The sequence below is a fragment of the Anabrus simplex genome, chromosome 6, assembly GCF_040414725.1.
Source record: "Anabrus simplex isolate iqAnaSimp1 chromosome 6, ASM4041472v1, whole genome shotgun sequence".
NCBI classification, from domain to species: domain Eukaryota; kingdom Metazoa; phylum Arthropoda; class Insecta; order Orthoptera; family Tettigoniidae; genus Anabrus; species Anabrus simplex.
The window spans coordinates 259,704,892-259,730,502 of record NC_090270.1 but is presented as its reverse complement, the minus strand read 5'-3'; the positions used below and the strand labels follow the sequence as shown (position 1 = coordinate 259,730,502).

At 38.2% G+C, this 25,611-nt stretch overlaps 1 protein-coding gene across 5 annotated transcripts in view; it reads right to left on the bottom strand.

Moving 5' to 3' along the window:
• LOC136876417 (eukaryotic translation initiation factor 4 gamma 1) overlaps positions 1-25,611 on the bottom strand; it is a 700,368-nt gene that overhangs the window by 129,311 nt on the left and 545,446 nt on the right. For all 5 annotated transcript variants that reach the window (XM_067150372.2, XM_067150376.2, XM_067150374.2 and 2 more), the window contains one exon: positions 595-810. In XM_067150372.2, coding sequence (XP_067006473.2) covers positions 595-810 — 216 coding nt within the window. The remainder of the gene's footprint in view (positions 1-594; positions 811-25,611) is intronic.

Below are 25,611 nucleotides of genomic sequence, written 5' to 3'. Positions count from 1 at the left end.
TGATACCTCTACTTTTTTTTGGCTGTAAAAGCAGCACAAAAAAGAAAAGGTAGGCCTACTAAGCAAGTAAATACAGTACTGTATTTTCAGCATTTTCATTTCCCTGCGTTTCCCACATTTTTCCAGAAAACCGGTACCCTGATAGAGACAAACACCACCACCACCACCATCAAGATCACATACAGAAAAAACCAACCTCATGTCTTGGAAGTCAAAACAAGGCTGAAGAACATGCAAAATGGAAAAACTCAGATATGATAAAGGCAGTTGAAATATTGGGCTTAAATTTAGCTGAAAGTACACTGTCCTCTGCTGGGAAGAGAGAGAAGGGGGGAGCAATGAAAAAACAGACATTACATCGTTATCTCATCGCACAAACGGACAAGGAGGTTGCTCATAGGTGTCAACTACAAAGGCCACAAACCAAACCAAACAACACTTCTGATACTCCCAACACTAAATGCCATATGACAAGCAAATAATTGTTAACATCTAAGAGTTGAGCAGGAAGCTTTTGATAGGAATAATGGAGTTAAAAATTGAGAGGAAATTACTCAATTTACAAAAACCATCAATTATTTTCGTGATACTTACAGGATCTTCGATATTCTTAAGTTCCTCAAACCGAGCATCACGTTTCAGTTCTTCTTCATTGTTCTTTTCAAACTCCTGCTGACAGCGAATGATTAAGAGCTTGCGGAAATTCACGAACTCCTGCGTGTCAGATTTTCCATCAGCAGGTACACGCATATTCGACAGAATTTTGCACATTTGTGCATATCCTACCGAGAATCCAGGTTCATCTATAGCCTGGAAGCCAAAAGGGAAGAATGGACTTTAAGAACAAACATTTTCAACGAGGAACAATGTAACATTAACACACAATTAAATAAAAGTATATCCTTTATAGAAGACCCGTAACATTTCTTATGCAGTCAATGCCAGTAATTTTCACAGTAAATTGAATCCTCCAGTGTCAAGAGGAACCAAGGAAAAAAACTACCATTACGTTATGAGTATAATGCAGAAAAAGTATTCTGTACAGTGCAATTTGTCCAATTTATAACGATTCCTAAACATGACAGTTCTTTTAATAAATCTCTAAATAACTCCTTAAGCAAAATTTATGTTAAGCTGTTACAGGTTTTTAACAAGAAATTATTGAAAACATAACACTTCTAACTCAAATACAAGCTGTCAATTTAAGGGTTTTTTTGTTTGTTTGTTTGTTTGTTTTCAATTCTATTTACTGCTTCAACAGCCGTTATTGTTTAGGCCAAGTAGTATTTTATCATAGAAGTCCTGTCAACGTGAAGTGCGACAAGTATGCATAGACATTAAACTAGGCCTTTAACGCTCACAGCATTTATAGGCACATTACCCAAATTTGGCCAAGGAATACCATTCACATAAGTAAACTCTTTCAAGACTAAAAATATTGTGTCCAGCTATTCAATACAAATACTTGTTTACTTATTGTATCTTCAATACGGAACAAAATGAGATTAGTTACTTGTAACAATCCACATAACATGGATGCAATGCAAAAAAAATGTTCCAACACGCTATACATGAACTGTTTGGTCTTTATTATGCCTGGCTTGACAGCATCAAAAACATACTTAAAAAAAAAAAAAAGTAGGTCCAAACCAATTCTTCTTAGGCCATATGGGAAGATTTGTTACATAAGAACTGTTTTCCTATACTATCAAAAGGCCACCAAGTCTTGAAACCTAGGACATATCACGACCACTAATTGTGCAGAATTTCTAGTAAATCTGTTTGAGTGTGTATTCCATCTACCCATTTAAGATTCTTCCTAAACACACCAAACATGGTAGAAAGAATGCCTTCATTCAGGAAAGTGGCGAGCCACTTTCTTCAAACATGCTGAATCAATCGGTCCTGACCTGAGCCCCAGTCAGAAAAACAGTTCTTGCACTTCTGAAGTCACTGAATTTTTAATATATTGAAACAGAAATGATTGTACTTCACTGTTCCCCTTCCCTTCACAATACATGCACAAAAGGGCTGAGATTTTACACAAACACACACACACAAAAGAAATTTTATACCGAGATATGCCATAAATAAAATCCCTGTTATGGGAATGTATGGCAAAGGCAAGTTTTGCATCAAGTCGAAAACTAAGCTACTATCACCACCTTCATTTTGGCATTCCTCACACACAGTTTTGAGCTACTAGTAAAATTTCTGTCTTTTTACGATCACTAGGGACCGGATTATGACGTACAGCAAAACCTCGTTAATTCAAAGTCGTTGGGATGCAAAATTCGCACTTCGAATTACATTATTTCAAATTAACAGCAAACTCACATTTCAGAAACGTCAACCCTTGTGCCGTCACCAGGTGTTCTAAGAACCATTAATGCAAGCAACCGCCTTTATTCTCAATTTAAACCTATCAAATGCAAGGCGAAAAAAATTATTTGCCAATAGTACCCAACAAAGTGCATTTACAGTATTCAAACAATGCACTTGGTAAAATCACTGGCAAACAAAGTCACCCAATGAAAAACTAACACTATTCAAAGACTAGGGACTAATTATGCTGGCTCCCCTGTGCAAATGCTTTATTGTTATGCTTATTGTACTTTTTGAATTCTTTAAAAGCATAGTGTCTTATCAAGCTTTCCTATGACACGGAAACTGAAGTCTCGCTTCCTTGTGCATTGCAACACAGTACAGTGAACTCCTCTGCCCTTGTATGATTTCCTAGCTGGCACATCTCTCCTTTAAAACCATAAGTCTGTTTAGCTTCAGCGTGTAAAAGGAATGCCGCTTCATCGGCCTCGACAATGTTGTTTGATGCGTACGAATTCATGTAATTATGATTACATAAGCCAAGCTTTTTCGTCAACCGTCGACATCTTGCGTTCGCGGATTCTGCTTCCCCGCTATGTTATATTGTGGCACTCCTTAAAAATAACTCTGAATACAAAAGAATTGAGATTTCACTCGAACTTAGCAAGTGTGAAACACACTGTAGACATACCAATGTGACAAAGTGCAGAAACCACCCCTGCACGCTCAGGAAGACTTTCACGATGAAGAAATTTTGAATTTAAATTACTCTGTAAAACGCTACTTTTAAAACAATGCAAAGGCAGTTTTGAATCAAGCCGTACTGCTCGCCTGTCACATGAGGCCAAACATTACGAAACACCATTGCCAGAGTTTCGTTTCGCCCCAGTGTGCTAAGTTGGGCTCATCAGTTGGTACATAGCACACCTACCAAGACACATGGCTAGTGCATACTGTGAAGGCCACTGCATAGGCTACTTGGAGCCACTGGGAGTACCAATGCACTATTAGAGACTGTTTCATTTCCATTATATCGGTATTATAAATTTACTCATTCAGGACAAATATTTTAGGTTCCTTATGGGAATCAACATCTATACCATTACGAAACTCCCTTTCAGGTCGAAGCCAAACATATTTTATTATTATTACAAGACATTAGAATCATTCTGTATTGACGGTTTTCACTTTACAGAAGTGAAAAAATGACTACCGTCCTAATTCATACACAGCTCACCGCTCGTCTGCCGTCCTTCAGCCAACAAAACACAGGATCCTATACTGTACTGCCATCTTTTGGTTCAGCGTGGAACTTTGCAAAATCGAGATACTACAGTAGGAGTCCGCTATAGTGAGTACAGCATATAACGAGAACTCCGTTATAGCGACTACTTTTTCTGTCCCTTCAAAATTCCTATATTAAACTGTATCGTCCTTCGGTTACAGCGAGAACCCTATCACTGGCACATCAGTTATTACGAGCGATTAAGCACGCACGATTTTTTCCGCTACCGATATTTATGCACCCCAGCGATGAAATTGCATGGGATCGATTACCTTCGGCATAGTTTCCTCGCCATGTGCACTAGCGATTTCTATCGTCGACATTCAAAGGCAACGTTGGAGTTGGTTAGTATTAACAGTAACACCCATTCACTGCTGTTCTCTAAAGAAAATTCGAAATGAAAGAGGATAACACGTTTTCGTAATAAATGCGTAAATAATGTGGCCGATAGCAGTTAACTCGTTAAAAATAAAGACTGAATAAAAGACATCTTAATTTTAATGTTATATACAGAAATTAAGTAAGAATGTGATACACCTCAAGATATGGCAGAGTACATCACTGATTTCAAAGGATATTTCGTATCATCTCCCGCATAGTTACGGCTATTTACATGTAAATTTTTCGCGAGGACGTTATTTCTCTACATGCGTTTCAAGTATGTTTTCATAACAGGCTACATATACGGTTAGGTTAGGTGACTGTTTGCCACAGAAATCTCTGAAGTGATAGCGTATTTCTCTGAATCCAAGACTTTTTTTTTTCTCAGAATCTCATGCGAAAACTCGAGGGTTGTTACATTCGCGGCCTAACAGTAAGTTAATGGATACCGCTGGAAACTACCGCGGTAACCATGGTGCTTCCTTTCACACACGCGCAGAACTCGTTGACAAAAAAACGACCGCATGTTTACTACACATCGCTAGCCGCGACAACCAGTTGTACAGAGCCTGTGTGTTTCTCAAATCTGCAGAAAGGTATCAAAACATGCGACCCTTCGAATTCTTAGAAAAGCCATGGCTACTCATTGCCAGAGTCATAAAGAGTCTATTGTACTTGACGCTTAGTACAATTAAGGTTTAAAGACAGAGGAATATTTTCGTGATGGATAGTCTTATTGTAAAAATACGTGGAAAAGGTATTGCCGGCAAATTTTCAACAGGTTCTAGTTGATATTATAATGCCAATTTTAAGTTAATGTTTATTAAAGACTCAGAACTGTAGAATAATTGTGCAGGTGCAAGAAAATACGGCATAGGCCTAAATAAAGCCAATATCTAGCGTTAGCGTGAAGACAAAGAGCTAAAAAAATGCATTCAGTGGTCCACAACAAGGACGCTTTAAGGAAGTTGACGATGAAATAGTGAGGTACGTGCACGAAAAACGCAAGGGCGGAATGGCCATACCGTGGCGCAATAAATTCGTTCGTTGACATTCAACATTTGCGATTAGGCCTATACATCGCTAGCCGCTGAAATTGGCCGAACCCAACAAGCGAGACGTGCTTCTAGCGGTTATATCTGACGCTGTGTAAAAGTAACAGTTTTATAGACAACAAGAATAATTTCCTTATTTGCGGTATTGTAGAGACGCACGGAATAGGTAATGCCGGAAAATTTCCATCGAGTTATCTTGTGTATTATAATGCCAATGTTAAGTTAATGGTCCTTAAACCCGCAGAAATAAAGAACAATTGTGCAGTCGCAAAAAAAAAAAAAAAAAAAAGGAGAAATACGGTACAGAATGAAATTAAAACACACACCTTCACGTATTATCGGATTACGATAAATAACAAACAAGTAAGTCGTAGTGTGGATATCATCTGCGGAAACGGAAGTTTTGAACAAACTGATTGCCGTTGCATACCGATTTTAAAGTGCATGAGGGTTTTTCAGACTTTTACACAAAAATCAGATATAAGGACAATCCGTTATAGAGAGTAAATTTTTCGCTGCTATGAATTCTCATTATAATGGACTTCTACTGTATTTGACATTCAGTCAAAATTTATTTAGATGGCAGTGTAGCCATCATCTGTGTCCAGTCCATTCGACCTCACAAACGCTTGAGCTGTAAGTATACAAACATGGCTAACCGCATTATGAAAGAGGATAAAATTAGGCAAGTTTTTAAAGATCTGACGATATATCTGAACCGGAAGAGTGAACTGGACATAGTAAGCAACAGAGGTGACAACACGAACAATAGCAGTACCAGTGATGAGGAAACGATGGTGAAATTGAAACATGTAGCTGATGCTAATGGCTGGCGCAATTATAAATCAACAGCCCCAATTTCAAGAAACTCTGTTTACCGCAGTTTCAGGCTACAAACCACTACAAGGTATGAAACCAGATACTGAATTACTTTTTTTCCAACTTATTTTCCAATAATTTGTTCAGTGAAATAACAAAACAATTCGGTATGCTAAATGTAAAGTAAATAAAATGGGTACTCCGAGTCTCAGGTCTATCTGGAAAAAGTGAGCTAGTATTACTGAAAGAAATGAAAGCAATTATAGGAGTCATTTTGAATATGGCTATGTATCTTATACCTGAATTGCAGGATTACTCTTCAGAAGACCGCCTGGGCAAATGTTCGTTTTACAAGGATGTATTCAGTTGTGTCCTTTTCTTGCAAATTTTTTGGATGCTACAAGTCTGTCTGCCACAAGTTAGCGTTCACATAGGGGTGAGTGCGAGGGTTCAATAGTTCAGAATGTTGTGAACATCTAGATTTGAAGTTCAGAGATTATTTTGTACCAGGACAGATGTGTGAACATGAGAGTATCGTTTCAAAGATAGGATAGTGTTCAAATACTATAACCTACAGAAGCCCACTAAATGTGGCCTTAGAATGTTAGTGTAAGCAGATTCTGTATAGCAATATATTGTTGCAGCTTTGGAGCACCTACAACTGCTTCCCTACCTCATCCTGACATGCCAATCTTTACCAGAATAGTTCTGCATTTGTGTGAAAAGCTGCCAAACTCCAGTAATGGGGCAAGTGGGTAACATGTGTTTACTGTTGGGTACTATACAAACTGTGAGTAGGCAGAAACTTGAATCTTGGGTATCATATTACAGAGACAATTGGGCCGAAACTGAGTAATGTAATCTGGAACCGATATGTTTGTCTTAAAACATTGGTAGAAATCTTGTGCCTGTAAACATAAATACATCGATGCTACACAAGAAAAGTGACAAGTCAAAAAAAATGCAATCTTGAGTTAAGGGGAACATGTTGCTCTCACTGCGTATTTTTACATAGAAAAACGTCATAAATCCATCTATAAAATTGGCTGCTATATGGGTGTAATGTTGTTTTTCCGCTGGAAGAATCACGACTGGCTGTTATCTTGAATAACATCACATTTCAAGTTGTGACAATATTATTATAGTTTATTATCAAGAAAAGTGTCATATTTCGAGTTAAGCACTTTTAATGAGTTCGTGGTTTATAGCATTTAAAAATCAGTGATTTAGCGTTTTGATTTTCAAATTTAGCGTTTTGTAGCATCTAAACTTCTCAAATTTAGCATTTTGTAGCAAATTGGTTAAAACTAGGCATAATTTGCCAAATTGCGCACACAACAGTTGGGAGTAAAATCGTACTGTTTAATCACACATTGCTCGTCATGCAGTTTTGAATTCACTATGGAAAACAAGACAAACATCAACATAAGACTGCAAGAAGTATTAACGAACACACAGGAATATGCTTATTTTCAAATTTACAAACACAATTTCAAAGTGAAAAATACTATTCTGAACGTATTTATTTATCATAGTACAACACCCCTACAAGGAAGAGGAATTTCAATGATGATTTAAGTACAACATGCCAATTACCGTATTTACTCGCGTATTAGACCCCTTTTTTTTCCACTTTTACAGTCAAAAAATGCGAAGGGGGGTCCAATATGCGATAACATCAAATTTCGTGCAGTGAACACATGACTTCTAGGCTATAAATTGTACACATAAACATTCTACACTATTCTTGAATAAACTTATGAATGTATTCTGCGTTTTACTGGCTATTTTCGTTCGAAAATTTATAAATTTAAAAAGATAATGGTGAACATGACTTTTTAGCCTACATATATTTTAAATATAATCAATCACTTTTATTTACCGTATTAAGCAATGTTAACACAAAATAATGAAAAAGAACTTAATGGCCAGTCATTTGTCACTGTCAGTTGTATTTGATAGTTCGGGAAACACGCGAGCATCGTCGTACCTACGTTACTAACGCTCAGCTGATGCAATACGACCGCGGCGCACAGCCCGCATAAAATGTAATACTGTACTCCAAAAGATAATTATTCATGAGGTAAAATAAATTCACAAAATATACACTTACTAACAACATCCGGCACTAAAATGAGAATACAAGAATACAAGAGAGTGAGGAAATAAATTACGGTACTTACAGTTAAGGGAGGTTATGGTGTACAAAAGAAACCGAGACTCAAGTAACTTTCTTGCCACGTGTATTTCCCGGAATAAACGAGACATGGTACATACAGAACTAGATACACTAACCAACACAGAAATATCAATAAAACTACAGCTACAATAAACTATTAAACGCATAAAAAACTACGATATTTCACTAATGCTGTGAACTACGCTATCCTAGAGAGATGAAGACTAGAAGTAATATAACAATTTAAAAAACACAAATTACTGATGAAAATGTTCAAGATCGCAAACCGTACCGGTAGGCAAAAAGTCTATTTACAAGCTATAATGTTCAGGTTATAGCAATCCTAACCACTGCTTTCATCTGAACGATCGTCTGTGTCGTCATCTTCCCCGCTGCTGGCGTTACCATCCCACGTGACGTCTTCACTCCCATCGAGAGCATTTGAGATCCCGGTTTTTTTGAAACTTTTCACAATAGTTTCGTTCTTGATAAGAGCCCACGCAGTGAGAACCCATTAACATGTGGTTTCTAGAGATGTACTCGAACATGAATACCGCTCGGAAATTTTCCCTTCGGTAGAGTCTTCCGTTTAAATATTATGTATGGAGGAAGCTTCCTACCATCGGCAGTTACGCAAAGCATGACTGTACAGCTCATTTTCTCAGCACCACTTGTACGCATTACGACACTAGAAGCACCTTTTCATGAATAGTAGTGTTTCGGGGCATGTCGAAATAGATCGGAGTTTGATCTGCGTTGCCAATCTGAGAAAGCAAGTAGTTGTTTAATTTCCTTTGCTGAATGATGTAACGATGAAAAGAGATGACTTTATCCGTATAATCGTGAGGTAGTCTCGGGCAAATAGTTGTTCGTCTTCTCAAACTCAGACCATTTCTCCTCATGAAACGTGTAGCCCAACCCCTGCTGGCTTTGAACTGTTGCCGACCGAGATTCAATGTTCTTGCCACTTCAAGTGCTTTAAGCTGTATCATATCATGAGTTACAGCAAAACCATCATTTCTCAACTCTGTTATATATTCTAGTACTTTGATATCGATCTCAGGATATTTGCCCGTTTTGGTCCCACGAAAAGTTCGCAAACTTTTATTTGCTGCTTCCAGTTTCTCTTTTTGCTTGCGCCAATATCTGATCATGTTTGGTTGCACATTAAATGTCCTGGCCGCTGACTTCACCCCTTGTTTTTCCGCTACATTCACAGCGTTTAATTTGAAAGCTGCGGTGAAACTACATTTCTTATGTTTCGTACTATTTACCTCCATGATTTGAAGCAAAACTCACTTAACAACAGGCAACTTAACTAGACACACGCCACTATCAAAAGAAAGTTGTTAATAGTACGTTTTCGCGCCGTTATTGTACCGATACCACGACCTTCGTGATGTAAGCAAGCTGTACTACTGTAGGCGTCCATGCGTGCTCACTTGGCAATGACGTGCAGCCATAATCGGCTGTACCCGGACCTGCTCGGGTAATCTTGGCATATAGCCCGTCCCACAAAGCATTTCAGTGCGGTGCAGCCAGCAGCACTCACAATGGCCAGTAGCATGAATACGAACAGCTGTTACTTTTTAGAATTAGGTACCGGTAATCAGTTTAATAGCCACAGAATCTCTTATGATACTGTAATTCATATATTTGTTATTCCTATGTTGGTTTGGTTGTTCTCTGGACATGAGTGAGAGAGTACATTCTATTTCACTTGATAGTTCACCTCGTGGGTCACTTTGGAAATTTGAAAAGCGCTGTTGTTATTAACTTAAATAAGAAATCAAACTCAGGGCCCCGGGAACGGCAGCTAATAGTGCTAAAGCTACGGAAATAGACATCTCTTAACTATAAGACAGACGTATCACACGATTTTGGTGTGAGCTTGAAGCGGGCGGGTCGGACGGACGAACCTTGAGCTCTCTCAGTGTAGAAAGCTGCGGTGAGTGGAGAGTTTCACTTCCGCCTCTCTTCCTGCAGGGAGGCCAAACAGCCGGCAATGGAACCAACAGTAACGAAGTTCGTCATATTGACATATATAAGGTTAAGAATTCAAAGCATATTTTCATAAACCGCCATTTGCGTCACAAGTACTGATTATATCAGCTTTTACGGGACATTTTAAGTCTCAATTCATTCACTGATGGCCGATTGCGAGTCTACGGAGGAATACTCGCCACCATATTTTCTGACATGTTGGCAATTTTCCAAGACACAGACACACGTACTGTGATAGTCTGTAGTTGGAAAGTCGAGAATAAAAAAGTAGTAGGCCTATTTCTCCGTTTACGCTAATCCACCTACGAACTCGGACAATATTCTGTGATGCTTGTACCGTACTGCTGTAGTGGCTGTCGCAGATAAAGCTGTCAGCTCCGATTGTGCCGATCTGGCAAAAGGCAGCTGAGGGCTCAAGAAAATGTGCGCAAAATTGTACACACATTTGTACGACGTCACCAGAGCTGCAGTACAGCTTGTAGTACCCGCTACGAAGTGGAATCGTTTATTGGTCTCAGCTGAATTTCGTTACGGGGTCTAATATGCGAGATTTATTTTTTTCCATTCTCTTGGTCTCAAAAAGCCGGGGGGGTCTAATAGGCGAGGGGGTCTAATACACGAGTAAATACGGTATTTAAAAGGTGTCCCCCTTCATTTGAGACCACCTATCAGTTACAATTATGTTGTACTTGCTAAAAAAAACTCTACATCGACACTGTCCGTAGAGGCCCAAATGCACAGAAGTGCTGCCAAGGCAAAGGAAAGCTTGCAAAACATTTTTTATTTCTTCTTCTTCAAGTTTTTGATTGCAGAGTCGGCACATCAATATAGGCCATCTGTATCCTTACATAAAAATGTCCCGATTTGTGACTTTCGGCATGCTGTTTGATCGTCACTTCGCTTCTACCCATGGCTAATAGACAATAAAATAAATCGCTACTGTACTTTTAAACAGAACTACGACTCAACACCAATGTCAGGAATAATCAACTAAGGTCAAGGGTCAACACACGAAGAGAATGAACGTGGTGCTTGAAAGTGTATTTGCTGTTTGATTGACTGGTCTTTGCAGTGTTCTTTAGCCAGTGAAAGAAATTCCACACATTGAATGACTTAACCGTTTGGCCAGCCATTACTTGTGAAAGGAAATATTCCCTTACATACTATTTATTTTTCGTCACTTTAACATAAATTTGATTAATCACATAGGCTACATAAGAATACACAAAGCAAAGTGAGCTTTTAGCTCGTCTATAGTAACAGGAAACCAATGTTTTTGTTCGTAAGTATTACTGGTTTCAAGGGAAGCAGATAAATTAGCAAGAAATGTAGAGGCATAGGTATTGGTTTCCTTAGTAACATGATCCCAGAACTGTGGGTTTAGAAATTCATTCCCTAAGTCCATTTCTTTCGGATTATTACCCAACCCCCTCCTCACTAAAGAGTGAATTTCAAAAACTTGTTTGCACGTTACAGAAAGAGTCTTATTGTCAACAAGATCATAATTCCAAGTATCATTTTACTAGACTTTTCAACGGGCGAGTTGGCCTTGCGGTTACGAGCGCGCAGCTGTGAGCTCGCATCCAGGAGATAGTGGGTTCGAACCCCACTGTCGGCAGCCCTGAAGATGATTTTTCGTAGTTTCCCATTTTCACACCAGGCAAGTGCTGGGACTGTATCGTAATTAAGGCCACGGCCGCTTCCTTCCCATTCCTAGGCCTTTCCTGTCCATAGCTGCCAAATTTTAGAAACCAAAAATAGGAAGATTTTTTAATTCCTGGATTTCATCACATATATTCCACCACAGTCTAGGTGAAAAAAGGTCAAGATAAAAGGCATACATATCTACAGTTACAATGCGAATTGACCGTTAAATTTCAAATCTTAAACCAACAAAACATAACAATGGTTACAATACCTTATCATTATCATTTATGACACTTAAACGAATAATAATATTTATGTCACACCGACACACGCAACAAAATGCATAATATCGTATTTTCTCGCGTAATTAACGCACTTTTCGACGAAAAATACAGGCGAAAACTTCGGATGCGTAAATTATTCAAGCAATTAAGATATTTACAATTCATTTACATTTAAAAGATACATCAAATATAATATAAAAACACAACTGGTTCAACTCGTTTGCGGTTATCGTCATTTGGCGTAAAATTCCGGAGTGAGATTTTTCCTGAAAATTCAAATAGGGTACATCAGGTAAGTTAGGCACGTGGGATTGAAGTACCGACTGGAAAATATTCTTCCCATTACGAGCTGACAATACGACCTGGAGTGAAAACATGAACTAATAAAAGTACAATTCATGTAATGCCATACCGGCAAAAAAACTGTCCAACACGAGAAGGGCCGGGCATCGAAAGAGGGACCCTGCTCCATTACTCCAAACCGTTCGTACCCAATCTTCTTGAATACGAACGTGGATCACGAGCGGAAATTTTGCTTTGGGCATTGTTTTTCGTTTTAGATCAATGTAAGGTGTAAGCTTTCTGAGATCAGCTGTTACAGCAAGCCTTGCAGTACATCGTTTTTTGCTTCCGGTAGCGCGTACGATAACACTGTATGATCCTTTCTTATCGATTGTTCGACTTTGTGGTATATGGAAACTGATTGGCGTCTGATCTGCGGTTCCTATAAGGGAGATCAAATATTCCTGACTTCACGCTTCTCAATCAAAAAACGATGAAAATGGTTTAAATCATTCGTCATTTTTTGGCATGATGATGTTCTTCGCCAAAGAGGAAGTCCATTTCTCTTCATAAAATTAATCAAGACTCGGCTAACCTTCAAATCCGAGACACTGATTCCATCTGCAGCGGTTATTTCACATTCTTCAAAATACTGCATTTCGTGAGAAATTGCTTATCCAACGATGCGTCACAAAATCATATATTTAAGCAGATCCTTTTCTACTTGCGGAAACTTGCCGCTTTTTGGTCCGCGAAATGCTTTGCGAGACATGTTGGCCGCTTGACGTGCACTTCTGTTACCGCGGTAGCGCACTTTTCATTTGGGCATTGAATACTCGCTGCCCTCTTCCCGTATGTTTCGGCGTAACTGATCACCGCAAGTTGGTATGATGCAGTATTACTCGAATACTGTGGACTGACAATTTTGAGATCACAGAATGTCACGTACCCGAAACACTCGTAAAACTAGTGTCGGCTAATAACAGCACGTTGCCCTGTATCTGGGATGCCCGCTTTCGCAATAGGAAGGCTGCTACTTGAGTAGTTGACATCTTTATTTCGAAACGCATACGGAGCTGCGTGATGGATGTTCGAAGTTGTGGGAGCGTCAAATACGTGAACATTTGTTTTTTGTCCATTTTGGACCCAAAAATATTGGAATGCGTGAATTATGCAAGGGCGTTAATTACGCGAAAGAATATGGTAGTTTCTTTATCAGACGGTAAAATGAACGGAAATTTATAGGTATCTCTGAACACTTGGAGATAACGTTTGTTATATTTTTGGCCTTAATGAGAAAATAAACTACCTGAAACTGTCACCGACACAACCCCCTTAAAAACATTCAACTCATTAAAATGATGCACTTAAATACGCGAAACTACCACATACTAAACAATTCTATATGTCCCATACATTATTAACATACGACTTTGGCAGTGGGGGAAAGCATACAAATGCAAGAAAAAAAGGGCCTATAACTCCGACGAAACTACGCACAGAAACGATGTTAACAGCGCGCGAACAACAATAATAAACTCATTCTTTCATCCCGATTAACTGAGTCGCTAGCGCGCGCCAGCCTGTCTTGCTTGCAGGACAATTGCCGCCCCGAATCCCCAGCTGTATAAAGCGGACACGCTGCTGTGGTGAGCGGGAAACACGATACACGAAGGCGCAGGACGAAATACTCACGAAATAAAGCATCAAATAAATACTCTTGAAAATGAGGTTTCGTAAATTACACACACACATAAGAATTTATCGTAGGGGAAGAGTATTGGCCGTACTAGAAGTTATATTGGTCAAAAATAGGAAGAAGTAAAAATAAATCGGAAAATCGGAAGATGAGTTAAAAACCGGAAAGTTTCCGGGTAAATCGGAAGGGTTGGCAGGTATGCCTGTCCCATCGTCGCCGTAAGACCTATCTGTGTAGGTGCGACGTAAAAAAAAAAAGGAAAACTAGACTTCTCACTCGCTCTTGTTGCATTCTGGTTTTGTCACAGTTTCAATTGGCACTATCATCTCGGAACTGAAATCGGAATCACTTTCATCACTGTCATTTGAAGAAGTATTTTCACTTTCCACTTTCAACATCACTATTTTCAAGCTAGTTACGAATAAACTCATTCATGCCGCGCATGGGTGCAGCCATGATTGTTTACAACGAGCGGCAAAATGAGGTGCTTTTTATTTTCCGTATTTCAGCTCAGAGTTACTATTTACACAGAGAAAATAGCTTCAGGTATCATCTGACATCAATCGGTTAGGCTGCAAAACAAAGAGAATAAATCTCTCCGACCAGCTAACTGCGATAATGAACTTATAGATGTTCCGTGCACCAAGACGGAAGTGTCCGTCAAAGCATGTTACCGCTTTACGATCGCAATGGGCGCCGTAATAATTATTTCTCTTGAAATAAATAACAACATTTATATCTTATTTTTAAGAAAAATGCATAGTTTTAAAAAATATATGTTTATTTCGTATAAAACTGAGAGTTTCGCATAAATTGTATAATTTTGCATTTTGAACCAATTTCGCATTTTATCGCAAATTTGAAATCGCTAAAAACCACCCGTACGAGTCTTATAAGATGAAGGCACATACACTGACAAAGTTTCGGCATATTTCGCATTTATCGCAAATGCTAAAAATCACAAACTCTAATGATAAGGTAAGCCTAACACAACACATCTTTTTTTCTTCGTCGTAAATTATTTTTAGTTAAGACATTTTACTACAATATAATGATATCCTACGGTGGCATATCTTTAATTGTGTCACTTCAATACAAACAGAGCATTGCTGTGGCAAAATTCTGCAGTAAACTTTGAACTTGTGACTCATTTCCTCATTTCTTAATATGTAATTCCGCGATGTTGGTATGTATATTTGTAGTTGCTCGTGCTTTCATTCATTTTTCTTTCCTAGTAAGCCATCAGATATTATGAGCAATGGCATCCCAGCACATAAGATTTATCTTGAAGCTGGCAAAAATTAAATATGGTCATTTGGAATGCAATGGTGAGTCAACTGATAAGAACTGTGAGTAGACAACTCTGACACCAGTAGATTCAAGAAGAGACGTTACATCAGCATTTCATCACGCAGGTTAGTGAAGGGAATTATAGTTGAGGACAAAACATGACGACCTCAGTTCCTAGAAGCGAGCTGGAAGAAAGCTGTAAATCCCACCCTCCACCATGCTGAGTTAATGAGCTCTAAGTGATCCTTGTTTGTTTTGGAGAGGCTGCCAAACCACTTTCTTCCTCACTCTCTGTAGCATTTACCCTTTCTTCGTGTAGAGTGCAGTAATACCAATATAAATGGTCCGTTATTGGACATTATAAATTTTCCAGCTAACTCATTCTTGGTTGCCAGCGTTTCGCCCTCGTGTGCTAGGGTGGGCTCATCAGTTGGTACCTAGCACACCTACCAATACGCTGGCTAGTGCATACCGTGGAGGCCACTGCGTAGGCTAACTAGAGCCACCGGCAGTGCCAATGCACTAAGAGACTTTGTCTCATTATCAAAAATTGATGCCTGCTTGGCCATCAGATGATATAGATGTTGATTCCCATAGGGAATCTGAAATATTTGTCCTGAATGAGTAAATTTATAATACCAATATAAATGGTCCGTTATTGGACATTATAAATTTTCCAGCTAACTCATTCTTGGTTGCCAGCGTTTCGCCCTCGTGTGCTAGGGTGGGCTCATCAGTTGGTACCTAGCACACCTACCAATACGCTGGCTAGTGCATACCGTGGAGGCCACTGCGTAGGCTAACTAGAGCCACCGGCAGTGCCAATGCACTAAGAGACTTTGTCTCATTATCAAAAATTGATGCCTGCTTGGCCATCAGATGATATAGATGTTGATTCCCATAGGGAACTGATGAGCCCACCCTAGCACACGAGGGCGAAACGCTGGCAACCAAGAATGAGTTAGCTGGAAAATTTATAATGTCCAATAACGGACCATTTATATTGGTATTATAAATTTACTCATTCAGGACAAATATTTCAGATTCCCTATGGGAATCAACATCTATATCATCTGATGGCCAAGCAGGCATCAATTTTTGATAATGAGACAAAGTCTCTTAGTGCATTGGCACTGCCGGTGGCTCTAGTTAGCCTACGCAGTGGCCTCCACGGTATGCACTAGCCAGCGTATTGGTAGGTGTGCTAGGTACCAACTGATGAGCCCACCCTAGCACACGAGGGCGAAACGCTGGCAACCAAGAATGAGTTAGCTGGAAAATTTATAATGTCCAATAACGGACCATTTATATTGGTATTATAAATTTACTCATTCAGGACAAATATTTCAGATTCCCTATGGGAATCAACATCTATATCATAGAGTGCAGTAGCCGATTTGGCATCTATGGCTGCAGCAGAGGTAGTAAATCCTATTAGTCACTAATAAACACCGAGCTGCCGCTGGAAAGTAGTGGTGTGAGGCGAGGTCGTTATGATTTGTCCCCAACTATACCTACGTATATAGTTTTAAATATTCATAATCAGTATTTTTATTTTATCTGATGTTTCCTTATAAATGGTTATGGTTCCCGGCTAACATTTCATATCAGATTTTAAACTTTGTTTCAGATTTAGTATTAAAAACTTCATTTTTTGTCCGTATTGACTCAAGATTTTACAATGCTTAGTAAAGCTAAAAGTTCCACCTATTCAATACGTTATCGATAACGTATTGAATAGGTGGAACCTTTAGCTTTACTAAGCATTGTAAAATCTTGTTTCAGATGCGACTGGAATTACTTCAGTCGCTACAACGGTACTAGTGTCGCATTGTGGACCACAGCTTCAACAGAATTCAGACTCTACTGACCCATCCGAAGACGAAGTGGCTTTGCCATCACCGCAACAAGGTTACAGCATTTACCTTGTTTAGATATTCTTCCTTATAAATCAATCATGTGATTTATTGCTAAGAGACTATGTATGCTGCCTATCTATATAAAACAAATCTTAATGTACGTAAATAATCTTCAATAGTTGAAAACGTCCTTTCATTTCATATGTAAACAAACAAAGTAGTAGCAGCTCATTTCTTAATTCTCACACATCAGAATCAGAATCTGACATCTCATCTGATGACGTTCCACATCCTACCTACAAGGGACAAACTAGTTCATCCTCTTCGTCCGCAGGAGCGGTATCTGAAGAAGACCCTGCTGTGGAGGATAATGCTGACGTAGAAAAAAAAGAAAGGAAGGAAAAGACGGGCGAGAATACTGGAATGGAAGAAAACATTAGCAAAGCAGTGCAAAAACTCTGGAGAGGAGTATGTATCCAGTTCTAGGAGTGGAAAAGTCGTTAAGAAGAAGACAATGGGAGGAAGTTGTTGTGACAAATGCAGGTTAAAATGCAGTACAAAAATTAAAGAAGAAGACCATCAGAAGATATTTTATGAATATTGGAATTTGGGAGACTTACAAAGGCAACGTGAGTAGCTGTATATGATTTACAGGCAGTACCTCAGTGTCCCAGGGGTGATGCCTCCAGATTTTACTACACTACAAAAATAAACGAATTCAATTTTACGATATTTGAGCTTCAGTGTAATACAGTCCAATGTTTCATATGGGATGAGACCTAAGGGAACAGGGGTGCTAATGAAATCGGAACTTGTATCTTGAGATACCTTGAAGGCTTAGAAGAGAAAGCTAAGAACACAGAGAGCAAAAAACTGGATGTAATATTCTATTCAGATAACTGTTGCGGCCAGCAAAAGTATCGCTTCATCTTTTCAATGTATACCCCTATTTGTTTGCTGTGAATAACTATTTATAAACTCCATTGCACACAAATTTTCGGTTAAAGGACATGGCCAGAATGAAGGCGATAGTGCACATGCAACCATTGAACATGAGGTAACAAAATCTCTAAAATTTGGACACATTTATGTTCCAGAGCAATATGTCACACTAATTCGTACAGCCAAGAAGACGGGGAAACCTTACTAAGTCACTGAAATGATCTAAAAAATGTTATATGACTTAAAGGACTTGACATATAAAATAGGTCTAAATGTCCTGAAAACTGAAGATGAAAATGAACATGTAACAATTAGTCACATCTCAGCAATTCGATTTGAAGGAAAGAATCATGAAAGAATTATTTTCAAAACTTCTTATGCAGATACGGAGTTCCGTGCCATTGCAGTAAGAAAGACACGATCAAGTTCTACTGCAAACATCCAGCTGAAGGTAGTGTATAATAACAAACTGATCATCAAAGAAACTAAAAAGCAGGGCTTGTTAAAATTGATGTCGAAAAATGTAATTCCTAAATCTTATTCGTAGACCTATTATTATAATAGTTTGTAGTTAAAGATTTGGTGATTACTGCAAATATGTACCTATGCAATTACGCTGTTATAGTTCCTCTATAATGATTTATGTAGGAAGCGACGGCTGACGTCAGTCCGGCTTTAAAAATATTTTCTGTAAACATTAGGCTTATTACAGTATTATGTTGTGTTCCTACATTACCAATTTACATTTTATTTCAGTTTTTACTGTAAAACTTTTGATGTATATTGCACATTAAAATTCCAAAATATTAGGAAAAGAATTATTAATGCATACGATTACTAACGTATCAAGATAAAATTATCATATAGTCCTAGTATTATTTTCCAGATAAGTGTCATATGTCGAAGAGGGGTACATTTTATTGATAAGTACAAGGGTTGAATAACACTGACGTTCAACTATCCATGGTTTCCTGAACCTTATATTATATTAAGCCTATCTCGATCATAGGAATAACCAATTTTACGAAAGAGGAAAAGAAACTCGCTCTCAAAAGAACGACAAATCTTTGAATGGCTCTCCTGAAAAATGATGGATTTTGACTTGTGTCACTTTTCTTGTGGACCATCGACATGTGTTATGTGGTTGGCCGTAAGACCCAATTTCATTTTCCTAATATTTCAGTCTACTGGTTTCAAATTCTAAATGGTTCTGTTATTAGTTCACATAAATTACGTTGATCATGAAACTATAGAGGTTGTTCACCGTACTTTGGCACTATAATGGTTAGTCGCACAACCAACAGAGTCGCGTAGCGAGTTTAAAATGCTGTTGACAATGGAGTAATTGTAGGTACTTTTTCCCCTGTATCACGTTTACTGGAGAGCTTAAATTTGTTGAAGAAAATGTAAGATGGAAGTTTTCCTGGATCCTGGGTGATAAAATCACCCTTGGGCAATATACATTGAAGTTTTCTAAAAGGATTTTTCTAAAAATACCCGTTATCTTTTATTTGTACATATTGTCATCAGTCTGTCCCTTGGAGGATGGATGGATAAATTCAAGTAAGCTGAACATATTATTCTACCTGGAATTTTGGGCAACTACAATTTCGTTGTGTACTAAAAACATGAAAATCCTAAATTATGGAGATATAACACCTTTGTAATGGAGAAATAATGGACTGAAAACAGTATAAATTTACTTAAAATTGATCCATCCAGCCCTGGGTTTGATTCCCTGCTGGTTCAGGGGTTTTTGATCGTAAATGGTTAATATCCCTGGCCTGGGGACTGGGTATTCGTGTCGTTCTTTACGTTCCTCCTTTCCTCACATTCAACAATCTACACTTCCTCCATCCCAATTACACGCAGGTTCATATCACATGGTGCAAGTAGAGGCAAAAGATCTCTAGGTCGACACCCCGAACAAATAGCATTTTTCAAAAAATTGATATGGAATTTTGGATATTTATCGTATCATTAGAAATTAAATATGGGCTTAACTTATTGTAATTTCAGTAGTAATATTTTTCAGTAAACATGTCGTCCCTGCTCTGGCAAACTAACGAATCTGAAAATTGTCAAAAGTTTAGGGGAGCTGAAAGAAGTTGTGATTACTCATGTCAAATCAATTTTTATATTTAATCATTGGTTTTGTGTGTTAGGCATACAGAATGAGCTGCAGGTGTGAGACTTTGTCAGAGGGTCGACAATATGTAAATAACAAAATCTAGACCAGAACTTCAGAACTACGGATTCCTTAGTTTGTCAGTTTCGCTAGTTTGCCAGAGCAGGGACGATGTATAACATTCCCGTTGAGGATATATTTATATCATAGTTGAGAATGTAATCTGACTCGAATTATGCTTTAAACTAAACATCTGTGACCTATCCTGTAAATTTAATGTTCAAAATAATTATTATTGCTAACTGCATGGCAGACTGGGGTTATTTCACATTGTTTTAAAATGTTCTATTGTATGGCTCGTCCATGTGGACGTTGTTTGGTAAGTGAATTACCTTGGCAAGTCGTCTTATTACGTTGGTTCGATGGTGGTTTAAGTTACTCGATTCTCTTCTTAACTTATTTTATTTCCTAAATAACACCCAAGGTTACTTTTAAACGAATGAGCTGAAATTACTTCCATGTACGTAGCTTGAACTATGATACGAGTCGGCACGTTATTTTGTTCTATATCACGTGATCAAGTTATACCATCGCAGCTGTGACTTGCATTTGGGGGCATACCGTATTGTTTCTTGTGTTTACACATGATATTCGATGATTGAGTCTTGGTTCGTCTGTTTTGTTTCTAAAAGATTTGGATTTGTGGATGCCAAGATCTGGGGAGGTACTATTTGATTTTAATTTAATTGCTCATTTTGAATAGTATTAATAAGTGGAGCATTCATTTTACATTTTATCGTCTATTTCATTTCCACATTCGAGTATTATTCTTGTGCTGCATGATATATGCATGTTTGTTATGCTCAACTTATTTCCTGACATTTCATTTTTTATGGCACAAGTTTATCCATCTTATTTTCTTAATTATATTGGAGCGAGTCATACAAGGACCATTTTCAACTGTAATTCTTTTCAATCAATTACAGGAGTGTATATAAAATAAAATATTTTTAAGGATTATTTGTTGATTTCAAACCACTTTAGGATGAATATTATAAATTACAACGTTTATTTAATAATTACCGAGGGTATTGCCTGACTGTGTTGATCTATTTTCTGCAAATTAAAGTTTCTAAAATTTTCTCTTAAGTGGAGGGTAATAGAGAATGTGGAAAAACCATGACTACTGTCTGATTTTTTATTATGAACACTCGAGTTTAGGCTATAATTACAAACGAACCAACAGGCCTATTGTAATGCCAGTTATACCAATATTTTCCTTGTTTAATTGTACATTAGCTCATAAGACGCATTGTTTTCGACGTTCATTAAATATTTTTTATTTGTGGTTGTAATAAATATCGCCCGCGTTTTAGGCTTCTTCTCTTGGAAGGGCTCACATAGGAATGTATGAGAGGAAAACTACTTGTCTGATGGTAATGAAATTTTTATATGTTATACCCACATGCATTTGTAGTGTAATACTCAAGTTACAATTTTTTTCAACCACCCCCAAAAATGTTCTTATCCAAGGCAACTCTTTCTCAGCCCAGGATAAATTTACAGCAGCAAACTAGGGCTTGTTTTGAAGCACTCAGTCATAGTATAAGAAACTAGAACAACTGTAACCGTACAGTGTGTAACAGAATTTATGATGAGTAATATTGAAGGGAGGTTTTATGCACGCTGGACCGTGCGATTAACAGCAGACCTACCTCTCTCTAAATCCTTCTTCACTAAGTCTATCGATTTTTCTGTAGGTCTGCCCACTGGTCTCCTTCCCCTTATTTCCCTTTTATACTCCTTTCTTGCAGACCTATTGGCACTCATTCTTTCCACATGACCAAACCACTTCAATCTTGGCTTTTGAATCTTCTGGAGTAAGGAGTCTTCTACTCCTACGTCTTCTGACTTTTCTACTCCAGATTTTATTCCTCCTGGTCTAATGGATCATTGTGTGCAGGAACTTCATCCCTGCTGCTTGGAGTTAAAAAGTTGTCCTTTCCTGTTAATGTAGCAGTTTCCAGGCTGCGAGGATAGGGGTGTAATATGACTTATACAGTGTCATCTTGGTTCTGAGTGGTACTTTAGCCATTTAGCATGATTTCTGGCTGCTTGTCACCCTTCTATACCTTCAACACCACCGTTTTAGCCTTGCTGATGTTTAATCCATATCTCTCAAACTCCTTACTCCCCTGCAGTCTCTCTTCCACATCTATCTCTGAGTTACCCCAAATTACTACATCATCTGCAAATGCAAATGCTTTCAAGTCTTGTTGCTTCTTTTCTATTAGCACCCCTAATATAGTATCCGTTACAATGATAAATAGGGGTGACAAAGCACTACCTTGTTGTACCCCCTTTTTCCTCTAACCAGTCAGGCAGTCCAGAACTGACTTGTACACAGCTTCTGGTTTTCCCGTAAAGCACGTTAACTTTCGAAAATAGCCCGTTTCAAACGTTGAGCTTTCTCAGACAATCCCAAATAAGCTCCCTTGATATGCTGTCATAGGCCTTTTTGATGTCAAGGAACAGTAGATATAAAGGCTTCTCTTTTCCCAAACATTATTCCCTTAGCATCCTGACAGCAAATATAAGATCTGTTGTTGATCTTCCAGACCTAAAGCCATATTGTTCCTCTTTTAAAAGTGGTTCTACAATATCTCGTAATCTATCCTCTATAATTCTTTCCAGAATACTTAGACCATGAGAGAGTAGTGATGCCATGGTAGTTGGTACATTTCCATCTGCTGCCTTTTCTAAGTACAATTATACCTTTCTTCCAGTCTTCTGGGATGGTATTTTGCTGCCATACTACAGTTAGGAGTCTATATAGCCATTGGATTGCTGGGCTTCCTCCTGCTCTCAAGTTGTCCACACTTAACTCATCTATTCCTGCAGTTATCCCTTTCTTCATTCTTTTAAGGCTCTTCTCTATCTCCAGCCGTGTGATTAGTGGCTCCATATTTTTACTGGCCTGTTCACTTTTTCCACATTCATCTTTGTTTTGAATTACATTTGATGCCTCTACATTCAGGAGCTTGTCAAAGAAGGTCTTGAATTCTGATTCCATCTTCTAATACTACTCATCCATTGTCCTGCTCTATTACTTTGATGTCTTCTAGGTTATTTCGCTTGTTTTCAATTACTCTGTCAAGACGTTTCTGGTTTCCTCTGCTGTCCTCTTTAAACTTCTCCACAAATTCATTCCATTTTTTCTCTTCCTCTTCTCTTACTATCCTCTTAGCTGTAAGTTTTTCCCCCCTGCAGAGTACCTGCAGTTTAGTCTATCTTGGCCAACTGGATCTTGTGCATCTCCTTGCCTAGCACCTTTATTTGCCGAATTTCTCTCTTTTATAGCCAATCTGACCGTCATTCGACCAAGGTGTCTCTTTCATGGTCGATCCTGTTACGCCACATAGGTGTAAGCTTCACCCAGAAAAGTATGTTCAAAAATTTTCCGTTCTAATGTATTAATTTCCCCTTTTGGTAAGTCTCTCTGTATCCTTTCTTTTCTTCGGGGTTGTGTTAGCCACATAATTTAAATCTGCAAAAGATCTATGATCACTGTCCATACTCTCACTGGGGGTAACTTTGACATCAGTTACATATTCTCCTAACCCTTCGTTAGTGATGATATAGTCGATGAGAGACTTACGCTTTCCATCTCAGCTATATCTTGCGGCTGTCTCTTTTATGGCAGAAGGTATTTTTGATGATCAGTCCATTTCTTCTGCATAAATCAAGCCAAAACCATGGCGTCCAATGATTTCCTCACAACCAAGTCTGTCTGCCCTAACTTGTGCATTTAAGTCCCCAATGCTGATGACATTTTCTTCACCAATTATATCTTCTAGATCTTGACAGAATTGTTCCTTCTCTTGAGCACTACATCCAACCTGTGGTGCACATATTTGCACTACCATGTAATCTATGGACTCCAGCTGCATAGATTTAATGATTCGATCATTCTTATAGGATACTTCAGTAATGGCATCTATGTCTTGACATCAGTTACGTATTACCCTATTTCCCTACCTGCCTTTCTCCACTTTGTTTAACCCGCAGAGAGCCAGACAACGATATATCGTTTTGTATATACGCGTAAAGTGCCAACCACGATATATCGTTGTTTGGATAGCGCGCAATTCTATACGCAGTTGTACAACTTGGGCCGTCAGACTGCAACATCTTATGTGTCGAGCCCATAGATAATGGCCATTAGATTTTAACTATGCTGCTAGATAGTGCGTAAATTCATTCGCTATCATGCATTGAATTTCTAAAGTCCATGTTCATCTACGACGTATGATCTCCATGATGCGTGAGTAAAATGGCGACTAGCGGGAGAAGTTATTTTGTTAACGATGACGAAATGGCTGTATATCTTAATACTTTTTAGTGTAGAAGAGGATGATGAAGACTGATGAGGAATTCATTCTTCCAACAAGTGAGGAAGGGTAAAGTGAAAGTGTTATTGGGACTGATAACGGCGAGTTTTCTGTAAACACCCAACCACGTGCTCATTGTCTGAATGTAAACATTAAAAGTGGTAATGGCCGTCTGAGTGGGAGTACTGATGATGATGATGGCTGTAACAATATCCAACAGCAACAATTTCCTGTTTTTCGTGAAATTCAATTAAGTCAGGATGAAAAATACCAACTCTAACCTGATTATTATGATACTCCTAGCCCGAGACACGCCCCTTCGTCAGGCGCAAACTTATAGCGTATTTTTATTTTATTTTTCACGGCTCAATTATTGAATCTCGTAACTACAGAGATAAGCAGATATGAGAAATCATGTCTTGTCACCGTATGCCAGAGCACAGCAGTGGCGCCCGGTTACATTGACTGAAATGAAGGCTTTCATTGCTGTTTTGTTGGAAATGGGTATAACTATTTTCTTATTGGGTCAAAAACTCCCGTTATATTCCGTGGTTTGGAAATACGTTCTCAAGAAACAGATTCCAGTTGATCTCGAGATTCTTTCATTTTGTGAACAATGATAATGTATCACCATCTGGTCACCGTGACTACAACCCATGTGTCAGGTTCGATCACATTGTTGAACACGACAGTTGTGTATTACGATACCATTGTACATAACTCAAACTATTGAAGATAAAAATGTAAATCTTTACCTGTTTATTCATCTAAAATAGGACATTTCAAAGAAATCATGAATATTTACCGTTGACTAGATATTTCTGTTTTTTCTGTTTTGTTTCTGATTTTTAATTTTTGGTGTTTTGAAATTGTTTGGAAAATATATATTTTTTTTTTTTCAAAATACCCAAGAGCATTTTAGTGCTGTAATTTAGTTCAGCAGTAAGAATGTCTTCTTGGTAACATTTAATAAAAATTTCAAATCATAGTTATAATATTTGTGAACTATATAGTCCAGAGAGTGAGAACCTGCAAAATTCT